We start from the raw sequence: 25,462 nt of genomic DNA, 5'->3' as shown, positions 1-25,462 counted from the left end.
ATGAACAATGATCGTACTTTGCAGGGTGTATACTGTAACAGCAATGACCTTGTGCTGTTAGAAACAACTGGAAGATTTCTACAGGTGCTCCTTCCTATTTAACCTCTCAAAGACACTTGTGTTCGCTGGAAGCCATAAAACAGTCTATAAGAACTCCAGTGTATGGGCCTGTTATAAAAATAAAAAAACAAAAGCCTGCACTTTTCTACAAGCTCAAAAAAAAAAATGTTTGAAAAATACAGGTTCTTTTTGCATGCCAGTGCTGAGTTAAATTGTGTATGTGTGTTGGGATAGGAGAGCAACACAGTGTCACATTTCTTCACCAATATAGTTCCGCAGCACAGTATTGCAATATTACCACTGTTGATATCATGGGAATATAATTAGATAAATATGTCACTCAATACCAATACATAAATAAAATTTATGCTGCAAAGATGTTAATGTATATTCTTATGATCATAAAGACATTCATTATGATTAGCTGTGCATCTCTTGTGTTCTCCCAGCAAAATGTTTTGTAAAAGCCTACTTTGACATTACTTGTGTGACATCATGTTAGTGAAACAAAATGTTTTTATTTGATGAAATGTTATGCTCATGAGTGAATCATGTTGGGTAGCGGAGGATTGAAATAATGTTGGATTGCAGCCATTCCAACATAATTCTAATCATGTTGTAATCATGTTCGGTAGCTGGGGATCAAGAGATATGGAAGTTGTCCAGGGAAGGAGGCCAGGGTGCACAATAAAAGCATATTCACACTATACTTTCATTATTTTAAAAGAATAAACTTGACAGGTAGCTGTGTGCAAGTTGCTCTTATTTTTGTATTTTACTTAACACCTTTTGTGTAAGCAGTACGTGTAAATCTCACTTTTTGCTTCTGCAGGAAAAATTCTCCGATATGACTGATTGCAATTAGTGCAAGGATCAGTCACTCATATCTTACCCATATTTTTTTTACCATGCTTTTAAACGATGAAAAGAGTGTTACAAACTGTTTAGAAGGAGGAGGAGAAATAAACTTTATTATAAAAAAACAGCAGGTTTAGGTGGCAGGGCCTAGGCCTCCCATGAGGGGACGTCAAGGGCTTACCTCGACGCCCTCTCATGGGCATGCTGGGTCGCCCAGGTTTGGTCGTCAAGAGCGGGGCTCTGCACAGCCTCATGGAGCTTCGACAAAAGGGTCGTGGTGTTAGTGTGTCTGTACTGTGCTGGGCACTCCCACAGCATAAGAGGAAGCGTAGCTGGGTGAGTGCCGCAGCACGGCAATGGGAGGTTGAACTTCAATAATTTTGTTAATGTTGTCTGCTGAATTTTCTTTTTCTTGAGTAGATGTAGAAAAGATCTACTAATAAAAATACTGCATGATAGTCTTTTTTTTGTTTTTCAGAGAGGCGTTTGTAGCTTCCACTCATCACGTGTTTTTTTTTTTTTTTAGATCTGCGCAATAACTCGAGCGATAAATGCATCAAAAAGTAATACCCTGCAAATTGCCATGTTTGTACCTCAGTGTAATTGTGGATAATAGTGCATGGAAATATTATTACTGATATCCTACATGTACCTCTTAAAAATCGGGCACAAGTTCAGAGACAACATTAGCACTTGACAATTTGGACAGGCAAATGGACAAAAAAATGGATGAGGCATGAGTAAAAAAATTGCTGGTGAATGCACTGAAGTGATCTTTAAGTGACGCTGGTGCAGGCGGTGCTGCTGGAAATGAGTTCAGCACAACCTTCCACTACATTTGAGAAGTGCTACTGTGTGCGTATTGCTATAACCGTTTTGTAGCAAATACCCATTGCTGCAATAGCGAGATGGAGCCTTCATGCGACAGTGGGATATGTCTTCCCACCTTTTGAAAACACGTCAGTACGACACCCACTTCCTTACATTAAAGTACTGGACTGATTTTGGTGAAATCTGCATTATACTATTACAGTGTAGTTAATATCAATATACAACAGTCGATTTTCATGTGAGCGGGTAAAAATGTAGACAAACCTACAAAGGGTTAATAAATCATCCGACACAAGAAATAATCAATGCCAAGATGAGGAGTCAAATGTTTTGACAGACGCAGCAAGCTATTTGAGAAAGAAACACTCCACATGAACTCCTTGCTCAATATAAAATTAGTAGAATATATATTGCCATGCCTAATAGTTCTGTTTATTTATTTATTAAAAAATACCTTATTTATAAAAAATAAGGGTGTAACGGTGAATGCAGAAGTAAACTTGTAAGAAACAACTATACAATTCAGGTTAATAATAATAGCATAGTGAGTTATACAAAACCTAGCATTTCAATAGGTAAGCAGCACTTAAACAAGAGATTACAACTTTCTGTTGAAAAGAAAGGCCTACATTTCGCAAGATAAAATAGCTTAAAGGTTAAACAAGTAAGACAATTTCACGATACTATATTAAAGAAATACATCTCACGTTTTTGCCGGAACGTGTCAGGGTGACTGTCAGAGGCGATGTTGTCGGGAAGATCATTCGACATGCGGATGGCTTGCGGTAGTGCTGACAATTGAACGTGTTTGTTACCAAACACGCGCATGAAACTGTGATGATTATGTAACCTGCGTGACGTGTAGAGGGAGCATCGAAGGTGCAATGACGATGTTTTGTTACTGTAAACATACTTATGAAATAGGAATAACAAGTACACATGACGACGAACATGCAATGCTTGGAGGGAATGATCAAGTTTAAGCTGAGTCACATCGGAATGAATGGCGTAGATCCTAGAAATGTAATGGGCGGCTCTGTTCTGAATTGCTTCCGGCATGTTGATTTGATACTGAGAGGAAGGGGACCAAACGGAAGAGGCATATTCAAGTTGCAGGCGGACGAAAGTAAGGTAAGACAGTTTGCAAACGTTAGATGGAAAATGATGGAGGTTTCGGCGTAAATACCTTAATGTTTTGGAGGCATTAACGCAAACAGAAATGAGGTGTTCTAGCCAGGAAAGTCGTGGTGTAAGGTGGATGCCCAGATATTTGTAGGATGATGCCTTACGCAGTGAAAAATTTTGAAAATTTTTCACTGCATTCATTTTTGCTAAAAAGAAGTTTCCATACTGCAATTACTCTTCATATGAAAGCCATAGATGCATAAGCATGATATGTTCTGTAAAACTTAGATGGTAATAGGTTTGGCAGCTAAAGTCTGCTTTTACAGCAGACTGAACGCATACTGTGACTACCTAAGACATTACAGTTTGCCTTCATTAAGAATTAAAGCCATTCTAAATATGTCCATTCATACATACTCTGAAACATTGTTCCCCTATGTGCTTGGTGGAAATACTGTTTATACCAACATGTTTATATTGTACCATATTTACATCGAAGCGATTTGTTTTAGTTTGCAACTTCATGTTCCATAATAACTATCTATAACCAGTACCCATATTCTATACGTTTTGGATAAATACATCTTCAGTTCTGGTACAACAAAAATTCAGCACTATCTTGATGTCTTATGTGTATGTTAGTGAGAGTATGTATGTTTATATAGGTATATGGATATGTATGCAGTATCTGTTTACTTTTCTATATTTCTTGCCCTTCTTCTCATATCACCTCAAAGGACTGACAGCATGTGTAAATAAATAAATAAATAAATAAATAAATAAATTGAATATCTATCTTATTAGAAAGAAACTCGCATGTTCAATTACTTAATCAAAGTCGGTGTATCACAACCTAGACAATTACAGTGACTGGTACTTTGTTTCCTGGAAACTGAGATAGAATTAAAGCACGTGAAAACGTTGAACTAGAAAATGTAAAAGTACTTTGCCTTGGGCTAGGGAGTGCCATAGCTAACATATGACGGGCAGAAATTGGAGCAAACAGACGTGAAGGAGATTGGACTATTGCCATCACATCTTCTTGGCTATCATTCCATCTTCTTCGTGCGCATCTGACGAAACATACAGCCGTCATTTCAAAGACGTGCTGACCTACCTAGAGGTGAACAACTATGCTCTGATATAAGCTAAGAAAAAATGCCAGCACCACCCACAGCCATCACTGCCTCTGTCAAGAATAATTTGCATTATTGCTCCTACCCATTACACTTGCTTATTTTCGTGACGTTAAGCACTACTCACGATATAATAATGGTTGGGGTCTAATGTCACAAAACCACCATATGATTACGAGAGATGTCGTAGTGGAGGGCTCCTGAAATTTCGACCACCTTGGGTTCTTTAACGTTCACCTAAATCTAAACACACGGGCCTCAAGCGTTTTCGCATTGAAAATGCATCAAGCACTACTCCGGTGTTTCAGACAAATAACTTTCCTGTAACACGCATTTGTGTTGCTGGTTTTAGGCCAAATAATCGCTGATTTTAGGCCTCGTAAATGTCATCACAGACTCCGACATTCCTGCTCGGCTAACCAGAATGTTTTAGGTAACAACAACTGTAACTTTTAACCCCTAATACGCATAGTATTTACATTAGCCAAAAAAAAAAGGTAAAGTGACAAACAGGTGAGGAGCAGGGGGTCCATGATTCTGTGTGCAGAGGTGTCATTTTCTCTTAGCTCGGTACAATATTCCCATTATTCAAAATTAATCTTCATCCAATTCTTAAGACACACCTGTCACAGCCTGCTCTGTCATCCAGACAAACACCGGCAATGTCAAAGGGATGCAGCTAGCCCTCCAATATCTTCTTTATTGTCTGATAAGACCGAAACAAATACTTGACATGGATTTTTTTATCACTATTTGACGTCTGGCATCAGCAGACAAGAGATTGCGCAATGTGGGTTTTCTTGCAATGCTGTCTCGACCAACAGCACATCTCTATCTCTACGATATCGTGCCTGGCTTCTTCAGCGAGCGACAGCGGCAAACATGAAGCTGCAATCTTGTCACTAAGGTCGCAGCACATCCGTTATGGTTAGATGTGTTTACAACAAAAGCCCCACGTGAGCAAACGTTACCACCTTTTACGCGTGATGAAAACGTTTCTCCGGGAATGGATCAGGGCTGGGAGTAGGAACCTGATCAACCTTTTCCTAAAGAAAACTTCCAAATAAAAAGCACTCTGTGCTTTTTAATTTCTATTTTTCAGAAGCATAGCAGGACATGCACTCACATTGCAACACAAGAATAAACAGTACGGGGGTAAGCTCAGCTTTTCTTCCTTCTTCTGGGAATCGAATTGGGATAAAAGAGATAAATCCTATGATGAATATTAATTAAGCTGTATACACCACACAGACTTGCAGAACCTGATAAAGCTTGATAGGGGCGATTTGAAATGTATTCTTGAACAACGGTCAGTGACATATGCTGTGGACAGCCACATTCTCAATACCTTCACAAAGATTAGATAAATTTAACCCAGCACAGCTTCTGAAAGGGTAGATGACCTTTCAGTGAGGTATATGCTCTTCTCTTTCGCGGTGTGCGAGTGCGTGCACAAAAAGAATGCTTAACTTTTCAGGTGAGCCCTCTTTCACAGTTATCAAATGTTAACACGCAACTAAGTAACTATAGCAATATTAATGCAACAATCAAATTTTTGTTCAAGTGATAATTTGTTAAGCATATCCTATAAACTAAATACACTTGCAGCTAAAGTTGCTTGGACATGTCGGCCCAACATAGCTTAAAAGAAGACGAGGCAAATAACTAAGCACAAAAAGAAAAGACACAAACAGCAGCATTTTGTGTTTTCCTTTTTCTTGTGCACTGTCTTTCGCCTTGTTTTCTTTCAGCTAAACTTGCAGTCCTTTTTGTGCTTGGACAACTTGAGCATAGTGAATTAGTGAATTGATGACCACTTTTATAAACTACAGTTGCATTTACCATGAAACAATCTATTGGCTCGAATTCATAGCCAACAAGCAACGTCTTCTGTGCCTCGACGAGAACCCGATTTCAAAAGGAGATTTGATGTACTGAAGGTGTCACTATTTCATTGTTAATTCTCGTTTACAAGCATATATTATACTCACACTGTGGAACAACTGTCCGATCTGCCTGGCCCTCGCATCATCTCGTACATGCAGCTTTCCAGAAAATGCCCTCCCTGTGCCGCTTTATCAGTATGCGTCATCCGCTGAATATTATCTTCTAGGCTAGGTGAGAACATGTGGGTCCAGCAATGTGCTTTGACAAGGCCTTTGTTATGGGTTACCTCTCTTGCCAAGTCATGCTTGTATGTCAACTAGGTAACAATGCTTGATGGGGCTATATTGATATTAACTGATTATTACTCGTATGATAAGAATAACACATCATTCAGAGTACGTATTTCTATACGGCAGTATTATATTGCATTTCCCGTAGATAAATGCAAACTTATGTATATTCTTTAGAGCTAAAATTACATCATTAATTCTATAATTGTGTCAGCTGCATATGGAAGATGCAGATTGTGAGCTAGAATGTGGGCTGTCAGAAGATTTTGTGTGGAATGTTAAAGGTATGGTATAATATACATATATATAAAATAATTTACATGTTTCTTGGGTGAAGTGGCTGTAAAATAGAAGGCATGAAGAGTTCATCTTCTGAACATGCTCGGATTTATCTCCTGCTCGACAGTAACCTGGTTTTAATAATGTATGTGTACCTTACATGCTGACAGCTCGCGCAATCACGAACCACCGGAAAGAATTTTTAGTGCAAAAAGACAAAAATTTTGACACCTTTATAACGTCACTGGGCACGTGCGCTGACTTAGTTCTGACTTTCCTCAAGGGCCGCTCCGTTCACATTCCCGCACGATTGCCAGCCGTCATTACACCTCTTGGGTGAATTAAACGCGCTCTCCAATGGTTTCAACCCAGAATGACGCGAATAGCGCGCTGAAATAAACAGGTTTAACTTATAACTGTCATCGCACGGCCATATGTGTGGCGACAGATCGCATGCAGCGCAAGCGAAAGCAAGTGCGGAAATGCAGGCGGAATTGCGCGCGCGATTGCAAGCGACTTTTGTGCGCACGGTACGCCTCACCTGTGCGAATTCGCCGGGAGCGCGGCGTAGAGTTTACACATCTAGCACACCGAAACTCGACTCCGACGGCAACCACCGGAGACTGCGCGGAGAGGGTGATGACGGCGAGCTTTTCCGACAGCCTTTATTACACGCGTCCCGATAAGAGGGCGAGAGCGAAACAAGAAAACGCGATTTTCCAGCGCGGCCCGCGCCGTCAAGACGAAACTAGCATGCAATGCACGCGGTGTAGGTTTTGGAGCGCGCATTAGCACATGTCAGGGTCACCAGCCCCAGTTCAAAATGTCTGCTGAGTCGCGCTTATAAAATAGCTATATTCCCGACCGACAATGCAAATGTAAATCTGCTGCGCTAGGTGCAAACACATGCATGCAGAAAGAGGACCGTGGAAACTATGCACTCACACACAAGAAAAGGGGGGGGGGGGGGCGCTGAAAGCTAGTAACAGATACGCAAGTTACGTTAACTGTACCTCGTCATACGCGACTTTTTTGTACGCCCTTCGGAAAGAGGAAAACACGCGATAACCGCAATTGCGTGACCTTGCAACTTCGATCATAACAAGGCGAAGAACGTCCGCTCCATCGGAAGCAGTTTATTGCGTATTTTTTTTCTTTCTTTTTTTTTTTCTGAGAGCGAGCGTACCTGCCGCGAACGAAACCCGACGAAACTCAACACCCATGCTACGCTTTCGGTAGTGTGCCGGAATCGGCACGTTCCACGAGAAAATCCATTCTGAAGCATTGCTTCGCGGAGTCCGGCAGCCGACACGACTCGAGAACACAACGCCTCGATGTCGATAGGAGAGTAAAAGCGTTTTGTTTACCTGAAGGTAGGAAATAAACAAAAAAGCAAAGCGAACGTTTCCTCTCCGATGCTTGACGCCGCCTTGGTCTCCGGAGTGGCAGTAGCTTTTCTGTCTTCCGCGACGCTCTCCAATCTCGTTCACGTCATAGCTGAAGGCCCCGTAAAGTTTCTGACGTCCTAACGGGACGCGAAACAAACTCGCACACCACGAAGCCAAAAGCGGCAGATAATTTTTTTTCTTCTTCTTCTTCTTCTATCGTTAGCTGGGCTCAGCGCGTGGACAACGATGTCGCAGACGACGCAGACCCAGACCAGACGGCGGCATCGGCAGCGTGACGCAAGGGGCGCTTCACCCGTGATTGGTCAATACTCGCTTTATGTTCAAGCATATTGTTCTGCGTACAAATTATTTTATCATTATTTACTTAAATTTATTTGTTAATCTGGTTTACATTGGTGCAATATAATAAGGTTACAAGCAAACTTTTTGTTATTGTGACTTTTGAGATTAACATTGTTGCTGGTGCCAATCGCAGAGGCCACAATATCTCTATAGCATAATGTTCTGCAATCAATATTCTTTATCATTATTTACTTTAAATTATTTATTTATTATATTGAGTATTGGTGCAATATAATAAACTTTATCATCAAACTTTTGTTATTACGGCTTTCAATATTGACCTTGTTTTCGGTGCTGATCGCAGAGGTCACAACATTGTTGAAAGCTCGCAGACGGCGCGACGATCGATTAAATCACCCGTCGTTTTCGCGCCAAAAGTTGGGCGCGCATTGTCTGCTCCCGCGCTAATCCACCAGTCTTGTTAACAAGCGATGGCTGGTTTCGACGACGGCGGAGTCTTCTTCAGCGACAACTTCAGCTCGGAAAGCACTCAGGATGACAGCCAGGTCAACCTGCAGGCCGTGAAGCGTCGCTTCCGCGACTTCCTGCGGAAATTTCACGAAGGAAACTTCAACTACCGTTACAGGTAATCCACCGCGCCACAGCCGTGCGCCTTGATCTCGTGATTAGAATATGTATTTCTTAAGCGCATCGAAGGTTGGAAAAAAATGTTACGCACGTAAAATGGGAGGATGATTACTGCGTAGTCGCACGATCTCGGGAGATAACTACTTCCCGTTCCGTTCGTGTTCAATGGTGAAACGAAATCGATAACTGTACGCACGCGGCGCAACCCGGTGCTTCTCTAGCCTGCCATTTAATTTTGGCTGATACCGCTGATGCCGTCTCTGTACGCCTTCCGAGTCCACTGAGTATGAGTGAAATGCTGCGTTCCGTTCGAAGTAGGTCATTGACGGCGATGTTAACTTGCTGCTTATTTGGGGAAGTTATTACGCTGTTATTGCGTTAGGCCCGGTAACCACATCCTCATGCTAAACTTGTGCAGCTTTTCAGCACACTAACGTTTCTGCGACACCTCGCTTATAATTTAGTCGATCGCCATACCCAGGTCACAAAAATTGCTGTCTGAAGGCAGAAACGTATTGAAGACTACTCGAGTCTACATCCCTAGGCTTCTCGCGAACTTTCCCGCTTCGTTTTCGCCAATTACGGGTTCGTAAACTATTGTGGCTTTCTGCGCATAAATGTTATCGACTGCTGTTCAAACAGGAACACAGACGACACCGACATCTGCTTCTTCGTTTTTTTTCCCTCCGTTATAAAAGCGCGGCTAATGTCTACCAATACTTCGGCGCGTAATAAAGAACCTCAAGTAGTCAAAATTAATGTGTTGTCTCCCATTACGGTGTGCGTCGTACCTTATACTATAGTTGTCATGTAAAACCTTCTAAAAGAAGAGCACTGCTAATGCTACAAGAGGGTAAGTTGCGCCCTTTAGTGCATTTACTGTTCCCAATGTATTTGCATTCAGACTGTGGCTTCGCACAGTAGCATGTACTGGTCTAAAACAGCCCTTCTAAACCCTGAGAAGTCATTGAACACATGATCCTGCTGGAGCCAATGCTTCAACAAGTGGATCAGTGTTCGCTTTGGAAAACAGGAATCTCATTATGCCCAAGAGCAGGCTTTCGCAAAAAAAAGGAAAGAATTCTACACTATAGCATGTTCCCCTGAATATGCGCACATACAGCGATTCGTCAACATCTCTGCCTTTCCTCGCAGAGACCAACTCAAGCAGCACTACAACATGGGCCAGTACTGGCTCGAAGTGGCCGTGGAGGACATCTCCAGCTTTGACGAGGTGCTCGCCGACAAGCTGAGCAAGCAGCCGACCGAGCACCTGCCTTTGGTGAGCATGGAAGATGTCTCATCGTGGTTGTGATAAGCTACCGGGGGCCAACAGAGGGAGTACTGTCAAAGCAAATACCATTGAACCTTCAAAGAGACTGAAAGAGAACAGTGATTTTTCTTAATTTAAAAAATTACTCATTCAGGATGTTGCAATCGCCGTGCTTGCTGCAAGAAAACACTTCGTAAGTGAGAAAACGTGCTAAAAGAAAATTCACATGGCGAAACCACCTGGAAGTTCCCACAAAAGATGCTGTGACGCAATATATTTCGATGACATCTGCTAGGTCCTGCATAATTCCTAACCTGCAAAAATGAGGTACAATGTGTTCCAAGTGGGCCACAGACCTAACATTCCAAGTTTCAGGAAATCGCATTGGGCCAATGTACTGAAAATAGGCACGCTTTGGAATTTGTGATGTCATGTGTGGCAATTTCATTGTAATGTTTAAAAATGAAATGACCCTGATTTTTTCCTTTATTGTTCAAGCTATGGTGGTGAAATTGACATTATGAGGGTTCTCAGAGGACAATTTATCAATATGAACTGATTAACTGTTCAATCTTAGTGTTCCTTTAACCTTATATAACTACAAGAGTGAACGAGAGATGGTGCTATTATCCTGTGCGACATTTTCTTCTACTTAGGCACTCCTTTTCAATCCTTGTCCGTGATTGAGAGCAAACTATGTATCAAGTTGCCTGTGGCCTTCCAAGTTAATCGGCATTTTTTCTAAATACTCTATGTTCCTGCCACCGTGTAACCTCATGTATATTTATAAGTCCCTGTTTATTAGTAATATGTAACTCGTGAAATGAAAGCCTACATAGCACTTAAGGAAAGCTTACTTTCAACATTGAAGAGTTTGCAGTTCAAACACATAAGTGCTGAAAAAAAAAGTGATGAAGTGTAGTACGAAAGGCAAGGATGGATGTCCATGAGTGCTGATTCATGGCAAGAATGCACGAATATATATACATGCAGGTGAAAAATTCTCAGGCCCGTGTCAGTGACATGTGGAAAATCGCTATGGGTAAATTCATAACACCAAGGGAAGAATTACGTCTACTAAAATATTAGCATGTGTTGAAAAGCATGGTTGAACGCACTGCCAGCAGCCACCAGGGCGTGCAGGCCACGTGGTCGCGTGTTCTCTTGCATAAAATTTGACAGTGTGCATTAACTGACTCACCCACATGGCTCTTCAAGTATTCCAATACTGCTTTGAAGATTGAAACTAACGGACATTAAACTTGACTAAAGTTGATTCAAGCTAACTGTAAAATATATTATCTTTCCTGTCACATAAAGCTGCCATTGTTCATTGATCTTAATCTTATGTAGTAGCATCGCAAAGAATTATGTTCCGCCCACTGCATTGTAAACCTGATCTTTGTATCCGCAACAGCAAACGTCATGTCTCAATAGCAAAGGTAGTCCTGCCATTTTGTGAAATTCGGTGCTTTTGAATTACCATGAGCCCTACGAATTGAAACAACATGCGAGGAAATAAAGCGTAGGTTATGGTAATATAACTTGAAAAACTGCTTTTAACACGTTTTCGGTACTTCTGTTGTGCTCACAGTGGATCGGCAAACATGTTGACCTTGCTCACAAGTCTCCTTTCTCAACAGCTGGAAGAAGCGGCCAAGGAAGTAGCGGATGAGGTGACCAGACCGCGCCCCGAAGGAGAGGAGGATGTTGCCGACATACAAGTGCTGCTCAAGTCGGAAGCTCATCCCGTCCCCATGCGCGAGATTAAGGCGAGCCCCTGCAGTATAATGCTTCACAATCATTATCATTGACCTGTCTAATGTCCACTGCAGCACGGAGGCCTGTTCCAACAGTTTCTAACCCTCCCTGTCCCGAGCGAGCCAATTCCATTTACGTATGCCAATTTCTTGATATAGATGGTCCACCTTACCCTTTGCAGTCCTCAGCTGCGCTCCTCATTTCTTGGTCTGCATTCTGACCCTCTGAGAGACCATCAATAATGTGTCCTCTCGTGGCATGGCCTGCCCACATCCATCCTTTTTTTTTCCTAATATCTAGTAAGCTATCAGCTGCCCTTTTTTGTTCTCTGATCGATGCTGCTGTCTTCATATCGCTGTCATTGTTCGTTCCATTGCATGCTGTGTTGTCTTTGGCTTCTCCAGTTTTTTTGCTACTGGCCAGGTTGTTGCCCCACATGTTAGCACTGACAGATACAATGACTGTACGCTTTCTGAACACTTGAACCAAAATAAAAACGAATTTCCCCGTTGAGCTTACAGTGGCACTGTATTCCACCCTAGAAGTTTGAAGCCAAATAAATTAGACAGCTGGAAAGTGGCACTTTAGGCAATATTGGGACAGCAGTAAAGAAACACACGTCTATGCATCTATACATTGTTCGCAGTTTTACTTCCCATTAGTAAACGTTAGCTTACGAAAGTTGTTTTTAGACTAACGTTACTTTCCGGACTTTCATTGTATGCAGATATACCTTGTGATGGTGAACGTGAACCGGCTTGCCTAACTAAGCGTCCTCATGAGTCTCTTTCAGCTTGGTGGTGGTGTGTGTGTATCAGAATAGAAAGAACATCTCTGGTGGGCTACTGGTTATGCATTGCCACAAGTCCTTCTACTGGAGGAGATACAACTAAAGTTTCTCTTGGTCGGACATTACTGCAGACAGTGCATTTCTGCTCTGATTTCCCTGAAAGCAGAAAGCTTTTCAGCCTGGTGTTGTCTTAAATAAAGCCCGCCGCACTGTGCCACTAATGTACAAAACTCGCAAAGTGGAGTTAGCCAACCGATTCATCCAAAGTCACTTCTGTTCATTCTCATTATTATGCAACTTTTGCAACACTTGTTAGTATACAAGATTTTAAAGGACGACTGTTTTCTGATCTTCTTTGTTTTCTTCTTACAGTCTGACCAAGTTTCCCGGCTTGTCAAGGTCCCAGGCATTGTGATTGCTGCGACCGGAACCAAGGCCAAGGCAACCAGCATCACCCTGCAGTGCCGTTCGTGTCGAGAGACTGTGCCCAACGTGCCAGTCAGGCCTGGCCTTGAAGGCTATGCCCTGCCACGCAGATGCAACAGGTGCAGTTACTGGAGACATGTTTCACTTCTACGTGCCCTGCTAAAATTACCTTGACAAAGCAGTTGCTTCACTGGAGATAATCTTATATATGAATGCAGGTAGACTTAACTCTTTCGTTACCCCGTATATTCAAATTGATTACCGGTGATCGACGCTTTTCGGTACTCGAGTTTGGCACGGTAAATTTCTTTCTCGTGCACCCAGCCCTTTCTAGTAGTCAGTTGAGCCGCTCGAGTTTCAGAATTTTTTTTTAATTTGCCGACTTGGGCAACATAGCAATTTTTTACAGACTTTTGCGCAAGCTAATGTGCGTGTGTTGTTGGAAAAATGCACTAGGTTGGCGAACTTGACAGAAGTGCGTGCCCCTCATGATTATGCTTAAGTAACATCGAAGTTCTGTAATTAAAGAAACTTTGCAAGCCAAATAGCAAATTAATGTGTTAGCTTCGCAATTTGACAGAGTTGTGCAGTAATAAATGTCAGAAATTCATGCCAGCTAATCAATAGAGAGCTGTTGCTAGAAGTCAGGGAAAATAATTCAACAAAAAAAATATTTCCCAAGGTCCGCCACATGTATAAAGTGTGCAGCTGACTCTCGCAGCCAGTTTCCAGCCGCTTTGGTTTTGCTCGTATTGTTATATCAGACACAGGGTCACATTTAGTGTCACTAGTCACTCCTATTACGCGGTAATTATGCGCGCATGGGTGCGCATCAGCGCTGCAAAACACATACGCTGGTTGAAATCGTCTTGCGACCACACCTGAATTGAATAAGAACGAGCTGAGATTTGGTCGATGACGGCACCCCAGCTTTAAGTTTTGTGGGGAGGACGCTTTGCGTCAGCCTGAGACATCCGTCGCCCTTCATGGGTTAGTTTTCTTTAAATCCTCAAGTTATCTCCTCCGCCGCAAGTGCATGTAGCTTCTGATCTTTGTGCATAATCTTATAGTTACTCAGGTTACGTGCGTGGTCCACACTTTGCTAGGACACGGTGTGGCGACGCCGGCTGCAAAGTTTCTCCTAGCAGCAAGAACACCCCCCCGGAACAAATCTCGGCCCTGACTACGGAGCAGTGCGAAACATTTTCGAACTGCACTCTGTGTTGTCCTTTTTCTTATTACGATATGCGCAAAGATGCAAAGGAATATGCTTAGATGCATATATTGTAACGCCAACCTATGCGGAGTGAGGTGGCTCATGGAAAGAGACGACGCTAGATGAAATAGCAAAGTTCATTGGACATCTCATTTATAGAGGGATTATTCACATCACGGGTATACATCTATATTTGAATACTTAGATACTCTTATGCGAGGCAATAAAAGTTTACTGAGAACAGTGTACGAGTACACTTGTTTCTCGCGAAAAACCATGCTATCATTCTTCACCGCATGGCCTGAGCTATGAAGCAGCACCTCGGTTCTGTCTTTTTTTTTTTTGTTTTGTCTATGTGAAGAGAAGCATTTTGTACGTCATTAATTAGTTTCGTACTGTTTCTTGGTCATTTTTCTACAATATGTATGATCTTAATTTTTTTGTTTTGAATATTTTTGCATATATAGTATTTTTTATTTCGCTGTTTCCCAGCCGGTGACGAAAATTTTCAGTTTTCACATTTTTATTCATTCTAAAATATTTTGCTCTACAACCAATAATTTTTGGAAAGATCATTTCATTCTGCAAAGTTTGGTATGCTGCAGTGTGTGCTGGAGTACTTTTCAAACTGGCAAAAACGATCTTCCCGAGACATATGATAAACAACCATTCTTGCGCGGTAACGAAAGAGCTAAGTGCAAAAGGTGCGCACCCTCAAATTTGAGGTGCGGTAGGCTGGGCTCTTCAATTGGCTGAACAGTTGGGCCACTTTTACAATTAATATCGCATGGCGTAAGGGCCAGACATGATGTAACAGGGGCAGAAACATGGGCTACCTTTGACTGCTTTCTAGTGCACACCGGGATTTCTTGCTTGGGCAAACTTTGTGAAGATGAACATATAGCCAAGTTCTATCTAACTCTATGGAATCCAATTGTGTGTGGAACTTAGCCGCATATTGCACTTCTTCAAACTAAACAAGAATTCACTACAGCATTGCACAAAAATGGAAGATGAAATTTTCATTGGATGTTGGTAAAGTAATTTATGATAATGTGTGTGCACGTTCATTACCTCCCCCCTGCATGCTTCTGATAAGGAGTAGGCCACAGCATCCTTTCTAAAATGTCCTTTGTTTCACAGCGATCGTGCTGGGCAGTCCAAGTGTCCCGTAGATCCGTTCTTCATTGTTCCCGACAAGTGCAAGTGCGTTGACTTTCAAGTGCTCAAGCTGCAGGAGGTTCCCGAAGAGGTGCCCTATGGCGAAATGCCTCGACACCTCCAGCTATACTGCGACCGGTACGAGTTTTCTTGCCATCTAGTGGTCGCAATGCTGACTTGATGAATGAGTCTGTTGCGTATCTTTTGTGTTGTCAGTTAGTGGCTTTGGCAATATTGTGCTATGCTTGGGGTCAATTACAGGTCTTAGTTCACTTTAGTGTTTCTCATAGCCAGGGCGGCAGGTGCAGAACATGACATTACTTTCTATGGTCATATTATGGTCATAATTTAGGAGCTTGACCCTAAACTTTCTTATCAGTACTTGTGAAATGAATATTGATCACAGCTGTTCTCACAAAGTCATCTACTTAGATGACCATCGTTATCACTTATGTATATTCGATTTTATCTACATACATAAATTAAGATGTCCCAACACTTTCTTGGCAGTACTTGTGGAATGAATATTGATCACAGCTGTTCACACATAAACATCTAATCAGGTGACCATCATTATTGCTTATGTAAATTTTATCTTCCTTTGTACAGTGAATTTCGCACTTTAGTTAATAATGAAAATCAGTATTCTCTTTTCTTTTTGTGCCACTAGTACTTGTATAACTGCTTTTAATCTATTGGGGATTTATCTGTGATTTATTGTGAACATTTTTTAACCTTCTGCTTCAATGAAATCTCGGTATAACGAACTTCAGGGGACCGCGGCAATTTTATTTTGAAAGGTCGTTATAGTGAAAGCCCAGAAATGAACCATAAATACTTATTTTCCACCGGCCGAAACTACTTACTTTTACAATGGTGGTTCTTTGAACTCGTTTTTCACTATAGAAAACAAATGCGCAAGTGACCTGAAAAATGTACGTTTCCTCAGAGAAGTCAGTGATTTTCTTTTTTTTAATGAGTGCAGCACAATCTTTGCAGAGCGAAGGCCTCCATCTCATTCACATTCTCCACTTTCTCCTTAGCAAAAACTTCTTCCGCTTCTTTGTCGCAAGCAGAGTTGAACTCATTGTAGTAACACCCCAGCGGGAACGCAGACTTGCTTTGCGAACGCGACAAGTAATCATCGAAAAGATGAACACGACTGACGAGGCCTCCTTAGAGAACACCTATACCCCTTTGGCCTCCTAGATCACATATAGAAGTGACAAATATAAAAAAAAAAAACCTAAAGCGTCGCGGCTGTCATTGCCTCTTCTGAAGAAAAGAAAGAGATAAAAAAGAAAATTCCTCACGTTTCATTTTCTGCTCCCTTGCTGTCTCAGTTTTTCCGTGCCCATGCTTTCCTTAGAAGTGTGGTGGTTTGGGCTAATTGGTATGACATGACGATAGTTATAGCGCGAGAACAGAACAACTTCTTCTTGTCTCTTTGTTGTCATTCTGTTCTCGCGCTGTAACTATCGTCATGCTTCCCGCTCCGCAACTCCCACTCTGCCTCGCTGACCTTGCCCTCCCGTGTTGTCCTCGTCTCTGCGCTTGTAAACGTGCAGCGTCGGCGTTCCAATAGAAAGAGTCGTCTTTTCGTTTTTTTTTTTTTTCTTTCCCCTCCAGATTGTCGCACGTCTTCCGAGAAGCAAGGCGTCCGTTCGCTTTGTCGTCTGCTTGCGCACCGCTCCGGTGGTCGCGACAAATTTCAGAATATGAGTTCGTAGTACTGAGGCGTTAGTAATATAGCGCAGAATGAAATTATCACTCGTTATTCTGTAAAATTTGGTATTCTGAAGTATATAGTAGCGAAATAATTTTACATTGAAACAATTAGCAGTTGGCATGTGATTTTTAAAAGATTGTTAAAGTGGTGTTTGTTATATAGAGATTTTATTGTAATGCAGTGAAATCTTGATACAACAAATATCAAGGGACCGCTAAAAATCATTTGCTATTATGAAAAGTCATCGTGAAACTATAGAAAATTTGTGCGACAATCGTAAAAGCAATCGCATGAGCTGCTTACCTGTGCTGTGTGTATATTCGTGACCACGTTATGCTCAAATAGGCGCAAAAAAAGAACTGCAAAATATTAGGGAACCAGTGCACGTTTATTTGAGGGAAAGTACGATCTATCCTGATGTGGGCAGCTCAACTGCTCGAAAGCAAACTCTTAAGCCTGTGCATCCTTCTTACACACTGTGTAGCATCAGCATTTAATACCGATCCTTCATGTTGGTTCGTGCGCACTGTTGCAACGTCATCGTCGCTCTCGTCGCCGTTTTCTTATCGCGATAAATGGTACGGATCTTATCAGTCATCAGCTAAGCTCACGTGACTGCTTCATTGTTGCACTGTGTAAAACGTTATTGAAGCTTGCACGGGTAATTATTGGCGACTTCATTCAAAAGATCACTTGTGTTGCAATTTTCACTGTCGTAGCATTCATTTCGTGCTGCTTCCGGAGCTTGTCTTGAACGTTCAACCACAAACAAAAAGGCTAGAAAGCAGCGCAGGTCAAGCTGCCTGACAAAAACAAAAGCAACGAGGTGAGGCATGGGTGAAGCCTGATGCGTAAGACAAGTTACAACCGATGATGGTGGTGATATGGCTATCGCACACTTAAATAGAGAAGGCAGATAAAGAAATATACTAGCATCCTGATGATGATGATAGTAGCAGCTACGGAGTCTGCCATTATTTTTACAGCCGCAAGTAACTTCTTGAAATTGCTATTCGTTATTTTGAAGTGTTGGGAAGATGTAAGGCGGATAACATTCAATACATTATTCTGAAACACTCGGAATTCTGAAGTTTCTTGTAATGAAATATTTTTGCTTTAAACCAATGGACATTTGGAGGGGGATTTGAAAAAGTAGATAATCTGAAAAAGAATGTTATACTGAGGCATGCTATAATGATGTTTGGCTGTGTTATGTAATTTCTTGTAACCTGCTGTGTGTTATTTGCACTTTTGCGTATTTTTTCGCACTCCCCTCTGTAATGGGCCCTGCGGGTATAATGAATGAACAGGTATGAATAAGTATTACTGCAAAATGAGCATGGAGTAGTACTGCAGACTCTCGGTAAAAGGAACCTGAAGGGACTAGGAAAATATGTTCCATTTAAAAGGTATTCCGTTTACTGAGAGGTGAACATGGGTGAAGAATACAAGCCCAAAGCCAAGCATTGCAGAGACAAGTTTCCTTTAAGCAGTAGTTTCGTTTAACGCATTTTCGTGTACTGAGACTCTACTGTATAACCACTGAAGATAAGACAGTAGTGCATACTTGTTCACTTGTTTTGATAGTCTAGTGAACTGTACTCGTACGGCTGGTACGTCTTGCCCACCTGTAATTGCTTTTCTGTTTTTATTTATGTTGCAGGTACCTCTGCGAACGTGTTGTGCCTGGCAACAGGATTACAGCCATTGGCGTCTACTCGATAAAGAAGACTGGCCGTCCAAACAAGGTGGGCTGTTAACTTGTGGCCCTTCGAGTCATGCCTTGTGTAATGTAACAAGAATGGGTGGATGAGGGAGGACTAGGCCTAGAGCTGTCTTCATAGGACAGGCAACTGTCATCTGTCTGCACTTCATTTTTGGAATAATGCCGTGGAACAGCTCAGATTGTGCCCTCTACAACAGCGAATTTACAGAGCAGTACTAGCATTAGCTGCATGCTCTTATACAAGGTTCAGCACTGCTGATCAGTTTGTCTGTTTGCCATAGCTTCTGCTATTGATGCAACATGCTGCATCATTTGTTGGAGATTACTACCTCGACAGAACCCTCCTTAGTCATAATTACTTCCATACATGTTGTACATTCCTAAAAACATTTGACGATATCAAGTGATACCTGATGCCGCAAATTAAAGAATCAATTGTCAGAGAAAAAATATATTTTTTTTGTATGAAGCATTTATGCCTGAAGAAAGGGTAGGCCTCAAACAAACAGTGTTTCAACGAAATGCTATTGCGGAAACAATAGCTCCAGCCTAACACTTTCATTTTTTTTTCTTCTGCTGATCATTTCAGGCCTTGATCTTTCTGCAAATTTTTATTCAGCTTTGTATAGGTGTCTGTTGGACTTGAAGATACTTCAATCAATCAGTTTATTATCATGTCATAAAAGTATGTTACAGGGAGTAAAATATACAGACGAGGGTCCCAAAGTACAAGACTGCAACGGGATAAGTGATAACTTATAGATTGATTGCATATTTTTGCCCATGTATAAACTCTATTTGAGTTTTTATCTGTTTCTGAAACTAACACAGGATTTCATTCTTTATAACGTTGCATGCAATCGCAGCAACCGCCCTTTTTCTGAATTTTCGAAATAAAGTGTTCGTCGGAAAAAAGTTGGATCTGCACCAACTAGCTCAGCCTTGTGATGTTATGAAAGTGTTCATTGCATGTTTTCTCTTTTCTGCTGATGAACTGAGGAGAACTGTGTGTTGCTCGAATATTTTCAGAAAGGACCTCAAGAGAAGTCAAACATCGGCATTCGCGCACCATACCTTCGAGTCGTGGGCATTGCCGTGAACACGGAGGGCGCGGGTAGAGTCGGGGGCACCATGCTGACACCCGATGAAGAAGACATGTTTCGCCACCTGGCGAGTAGCCCCAACATCTATGAGCGCATTGCCAGCAGCATTGCGCCGTCCATCTACGGATTTGCCGATGTGAAGAAGGCCATCGCATGTCTGCTCTTTGGAGGCTCCGTGAAAAGGTAAGGAAGCGCATTTCTTTGTTCTTTGCCGACATGTCCACCGATTTCTTCTGATGTGTTCACGTCATGCTGTGTGGCAAAATACCTGCAACACAAGTCATATTATGCAGAAAGCAAAAGCTGTAAAAACAAACTGTCCCTAGTTATGTGCAGTTAGAACAAACGCAAGCTTGTGGGCGGGCAAATTGTGCGCTGGAAGAGCTAAAGCAGCAGAGGGTCTCGTAGCACCTTTTATGTCGCCGAACACACAGTGCACTCAAATGAAGTTGCAGGTGTGGGCAGTTCAGTAAGGTAGTGGTTATTTTGTTATTTTCTATAACGATTGAGATTTGACTAAAATCCCCTTAGTTGTTTTTCTTTCACAAATGAATTTTCTGTTGGCTGAAAACTCGGGTAAATACCTTTTACAAATTTTCTTCAACTATAAACTGTGTTTGGGCTGAAGCGTGTTGAAACCTGAAGTATGTTGCGTCCTTCTCTCGCCCTTGTTCAGGGTGCCTCTGGCACAACAGAATTCGAGAGGCTTTATTTCATGCTAACATGCCTTTCAATTCAATGTGTAACCTTGAGCAATGTTTTTGTTTTTGACTTGAATAACTCAACATCATTTTAGAAATTGTGTTTTCTTGTTATAGCCTATTTTACAGTCAATATCTCACATGTGTAATATGTTTTGTTGCTATTCTATTATTTTTATATTTTTCATCATTGTCGCTGTTAGGCATTGTATAATCTTTGACAGTTTTTTCTTACGTTATTGCTAGCATATAAGTTGTGCACAGTCGCGTATATACCATATTTACTTACCTAAGGAACACTTTAAAAAAAAAGAAATCTGGGCAAAGTTGGGGCTTAATTTACCATGCAGGGCAAGTTTTATGAATAATTTTCCGGGATGAGCAAAAAATGAAGTACTTTCCGAGCCAAAAAAAAATTGGGTTGCTTAGCCTTTTGCGATATACATACGCGTACTGTTTGGAAACAGCTTCTTTGTTGCACTTCACTCATCTTCAGTGATTGAAGGCGTTATCTTCTGCAAGCCTTCCACTCACCCCATAAAAGCATAACCGTGGCTTCTCTTTCTCGCAATCGTTGAGCCGCAAAAAGTGCTGTCTGCTGTGATCTCGAGGGGCGCCCAGAAGGGTGTGCTAAGAGGCTACGATGCACTTTGCCGACTTCGTGGCAACCTCACATGACTATTGCGATGACGCCATTGACATTGCACCAAGCTACCATCGAAGCGTTCAAAACAAACTGATGATAACAAAATTAACAAGAAAATGCGGCTGCTGTATCGCTGTTCACATGAGAAGTTTTTGTAGAAAGGGTAGCCTATATCTTGTGTTCCTTGAAGTACACACAGATAACAAGCATGATGAGCAAATTGCAGCCGGAGCGAGAATCGGGGAGTGCTACCATGTGGCAAAAATCGTCACGATTTTTTTTGGGCAACTAGAGATTTTTTCTGGTTTTCCAGAAACCTGCGACGCGACGGCGACTAATGATGCTTCGCAACAGCAGTGTTGACAGTAAACCCTGTCGTCGTCACTCGAAAATCACAGGCGTGGGTGGGCCTTAAAGTTCCGTATTTGCAAAAAGCGACTGTCAGTTGGAGCGGGCAGTTTCGTGACCTTCGCTCATTGTGTGCTTATCAGCTGCAATGTCTCTCCACTCGCACCGTTCTTGAAACTCACTGTGGTGCACTGATTTAAAAAAAAGACTGGATGTGCCGCGCCCAGGTCAAAGAACAATACGGCGTGTGGCAGCGGGCGACCTGGGAAGAGGGAGCCAGCCACGGTGGCTGAAGGGGGCCATCATAATAATAAACAAAAGAGATCCAAGGAACAAAGACGCACCGGGTGTTGGTTAGCATGACTGCAGGGGACGAATGTAGGGGGTGCGTTTATTACGCTGTAGGAAAAAAAAATTCAGATTCTGACGACTGAAGTTGGGGGTGTGCTTATTATGAGAGTGCATGCATGACTCAAGTGAATACAGTATATTCTTTTGATTCTCCCCTTACCCAATGCCCTGTTGGGCCTGTAAGGTATTCTGAGTAAAATAATGATTACCACCTTGTTTTTTTGTTTGTTTGTTCACCAAGCTCATGTGATTAAACATTTTTGTTCAGGCTTCCAGATGGTCTGAGGCGGCGAGGTGATATCAACTTACTTCTTCTTGGCGACCCCGGTACTGCCAAAAGTCAGCTGTTGAAGTTTGTGGAACGCGTGGCCCCCATTGCTGTAAGAGCCTGTTCGTTAGACAAACCGTTCTTGACAGTGCAATAGCATGTGCAGCAGAAAGCCCAAGTTTCACTGTACCCATTCACGCGCTGCAGTACTTGAACAGGCGTGTATTTTAAGATGTATATTACGGGCTTGTAGGGATACTTGGTGCTGGAATGTGAGGATAGCAGTTGTGCCAAGTCGAGTGTAACACTGTTTCATAATGCTCACACAGGTGTACACCTCTGGTAAAGGCAGCAGCGCTGCCGGTCTCACAGCCTCTGTCATCAGGGACCCATCCACTGTGAGTAGTATAATACGCCACCTAGAAACTTTCTAATTTTTCACTAACTGGTTTGGGCCCAGTAACTGAACAACTTCTTGCTGCGTGTGTCACAGTGGATGATCTGTGGGTGTTTTCACTGCAGCGCAGCTTTGTCATGGAAGGTGGTGCGATGGTGCTGGCTGACGGCGGTGTCGTCTGCATCGACGAGTTTGACAAAATGCGAGAGGATGACCGAGTGGCCATCCACGAGGCTATGGAACAACAGACCATCTCGATAGCCAAGGTCAGCACCGTTTTAGGCTTCAAATCGAGACTAAGCTAGACTTACTGACCAATAAATTAAACTCCAAGAACCTGCACTCCTGTCACTTGGTGCAGCATTTGCTTCTTTCTCTAATTAGCATTACAGTGAACGCTGTTACGAGATCACGCAACAGCAGGCAATTTTAATGGCGTACTTGTCCGCCACTGCTGATGTCCATAAAAGCTATCGCACACGATGAGGGGGAAAAAACAATCCAGTGGGATTCAAACCCAGGCCCTCCACGTGGTAGTCCAGTATTCTATCACAAAGTACCAGGCCAGTGCATGGAACTCCTTCGTGATTGGCCTGTACAGGCATCATGTCAGCCAGGAATCTTATTAACAGGTGTAATATAGCATGGTAGAAAAGTAAAATAAGCACCAGGCATCACACAATCTTAATTGCACAACGACTGGGTGTTTAAAGTTTCCCACTCATTACTAATGGTACAGCCATAATTCGTCACTGTTATGTGCTAGTTCATACCCCGAGGGACCTAAAGTTATTCCGTTCCACCAGTCACAGCATTGACAAAGTGCGCATAATGCCTTGCAGACGGGTAGCGGGTACTGCATTTCTCTGCAGAATGACTAACAATGGGATAGCGGGTACCTCGCAACTGTACTTGTAACAATTGCCCCAACAAAGTATCTAGAAAGGCCACTCTTCCAGCTTTCACTGTGATTGTGACGCGTGTTCTGGAGAGGCCTGGCATTTCTTGTTTTCCAACTCGTGACTACATTCTGTGCATAGTAATCAGGCTTTCCTGTTTTGCTCAACAGGCTGGCATCACAACCACCCTCAATTCTCGTTGCTCTGTACTCGCGGCAGCCAACAGCGTGTTCGGCCGCTGGGACGACTTGAAGGCGAGCGAGAACATCGACTTCATGCCTACCATCCTCTCACGTTTCGACATGATTTTCATTGTGAAGGATGTGCACGACGAGAAGAGAGACTCGGTATGTTCATTTCCTGAAGAACTGCAACTTTACGTTGCTTGCAGCTTGAGGTTCTATTGCGGAGCGCAACACAGAGAACAATAATCGTATAAGGGCGGCATTCTCAATTTTCAGTGGGCGACATTAAGTTTAATCTTGTCACTTTAGCGTTTGAAGCAAAACTGTATAACTGCTGCAAATGAGGCTCAACTCTTGTCAACGAAAAGCCTCAAAGGGTATACTCATACATTTTTAAAAATTTTTGTCTTGCTGGTGAATTCATTGTCAGAATGGCTCAAGGGATAAAAAGGAGAAAAAAAGGTTGAATCTTTTTTTGATTAGGCACATCCAAATACTCGAAATGCTGAATTTTTTTCTAGGAGTGTTTGCAATTCAATTCACTCTGGAAGTTTGACGATTTCAAGTATTCGAACTTCTGGAAGATAAATACGGTCAACGTTCTATTTCTCGGACTCCCTAGGAACCGCGAAATCATCCGAAAAATTGGGCAGTTAAAAAAAAAAAAAGTAACAACTGAGATGTTTATTCGCGTTCATCTGTACCTGTGACTACATTTCGTCCGTCATTTGTGCGTGATAAACGCGGGGCACATTTCGATCCGCTTGCAGTTCTCTGCGTGACCTTCCAATTTGTTGCTATCGCGCTCATTGCTTCGCCTTTGCGGCAAAGCTGCGACTTTTTTCTTTATAATATGCCATATATATACTATTTGAATTCGATTAGAAATTATTCAACCAAAACCACTATTCACTTCGAACCTTAAATTCACCATTTGCACAAGCCTACAAAGTACAGTATCTTAACATAGAAATCAAACATGGAACTTTGTATAAAAAGTACATAAATATTGCTTATGCGCATTCTATAAAGGTGTGGTTTTCAGAAGTTCAGTGTTAGCTTTATCTATCGTGCTTTTAGACTAATCTTGTTCTCTCGAATGGTTCCAGACACTTGCCAAGCACGTGATTGGTATTCACATGAACGCTGAGCCAACTGCCGAGAAGACGCAAGAAGGAGAGTTGAGCTTGAGCGTGCTCAAGAAGTACATCTCCTTTTGCCGAGAGTAAGACTTTCTGCACTGTTTTTTATATGAGTAACTACTTGCATATAGTAAGAATGTGTAGTGGTGATTTTTAAAAGAAATGCTCTGTTCAACAGCATATTCACTTTTGAATATTGATCTAGCCACTTTCAGTAAAACTCTTCTCCATCAATACTACGCATGCAGCATATGAAAAAAAAAAAGCAAATTGGAATGCCTTTTTGAAAGCAAGTGAAGCATCCTAGATTTTTGAAAAGTTTTCAATTTCAGTAAGTGGCCTAGCCTTGAGCATCTGCACTCTTTATTATGCTGTTACTATTATCTTCTCACGTGATAGGCAACAAAGAACATTCTAATAGAAAAAAAAGTGCAATGAAAAACTCTGCAGATGGTAAAAAAGCACATTCGCACTGTAGCATGTGAAATAACGCGACAAATTCGTCTGTTCTTTTTTTTTTTACATTGCAATAAAC

General features: G+C 42.0%; 2 protein-coding genes across 6 annotated transcripts in view; one reads left to right on the top strand and one right to left on the bottom strand.

The window, feature by feature from the left end:
• Positions 1-8,114, bottom strand: part of PCB (Pyruvate carboxylase) — a 54,798-nt gene extending 46,684 nt beyond the window's left edge. For 2 of the 5 annotated variants that reach the window (XM_037418282.2, XM_075867555.1), the window contains exon 1: positions 7,834-8,114. The gene's annotated coding sequence lies outside the window, so the exon portion shown is untranslated. Of the gene's footprint in view, positions 1-2,456; positions 2,596-6,001; positions 6,023-7,007; positions 7,125-7,833 lie in introns of those variants that run through there. The other 3 variants (XM_075867552.1, XM_075867554.1, XM_075867553.1) reach the window with 3 other exon arrangements.
• Positions 8,115-8,570: 456 nt separating this feature from the next.
• Mcm5 (Minichromosome maintenance 5) overlaps positions 8,571-25,462 on the top strand; it is a 23,425-nt gene continuing 6,533 nt past the window's right edge. The window contains exons 1-12 of the mRNA XM_037418279.2: positions 8,571-8,803; positions 9,961-10,087; positions 11,722-11,850; positions 13,002-13,174; positions 15,415-15,570; positions 18,825-18,909; positions 19,917-20,173; positions 22,305-22,416; positions 22,634-22,702; positions 22,827-22,967; positions 23,771-23,947; positions 24,895-25,010. Coding sequence (XP_037274176.2) covers positions 8,649-8,803; positions 9,961-10,087; positions 11,722-11,850; positions 13,002-13,174; positions 15,415-15,570; positions 18,825-18,909; positions 19,917-20,173; positions 22,305-22,416; positions 22,634-22,702; positions 22,827-22,967; positions 23,771-23,947; positions 24,895-25,010 — 1,697 coding nt within the window. The 5' untranslated portion in view covers positions 8,571-8,648. The remainder of the gene's footprint in view (positions 8,804-9,960; positions 10,088-11,721; positions 11,851-13,001; positions 13,175-15,414; positions 15,571-18,824; positions 18,910-19,916; positions 20,174-22,304; positions 22,417-22,633; positions 22,703-22,826; positions 22,968-23,770; positions 23,948-24,894; positions 25,011-25,462) is intronic.

Source organism: Rhipicephalus microplus, chromosome 6 (assembly GCF_043290135.1).
Source record: "Rhipicephalus microplus isolate Deutch F79 chromosome 6, USDA_Rmic, whole genome shotgun sequence".
NCBI lineage: Eukaryota > Metazoa > Arthropoda > Arachnida > Ixodida > Ixodidae > Rhipicephalus > Rhipicephalus microplus.
The sequence above is the reverse complement of the archived record's forward strand: the minus strand, read 5'-3'. Positions and strand labels throughout refer to the sequence as shown.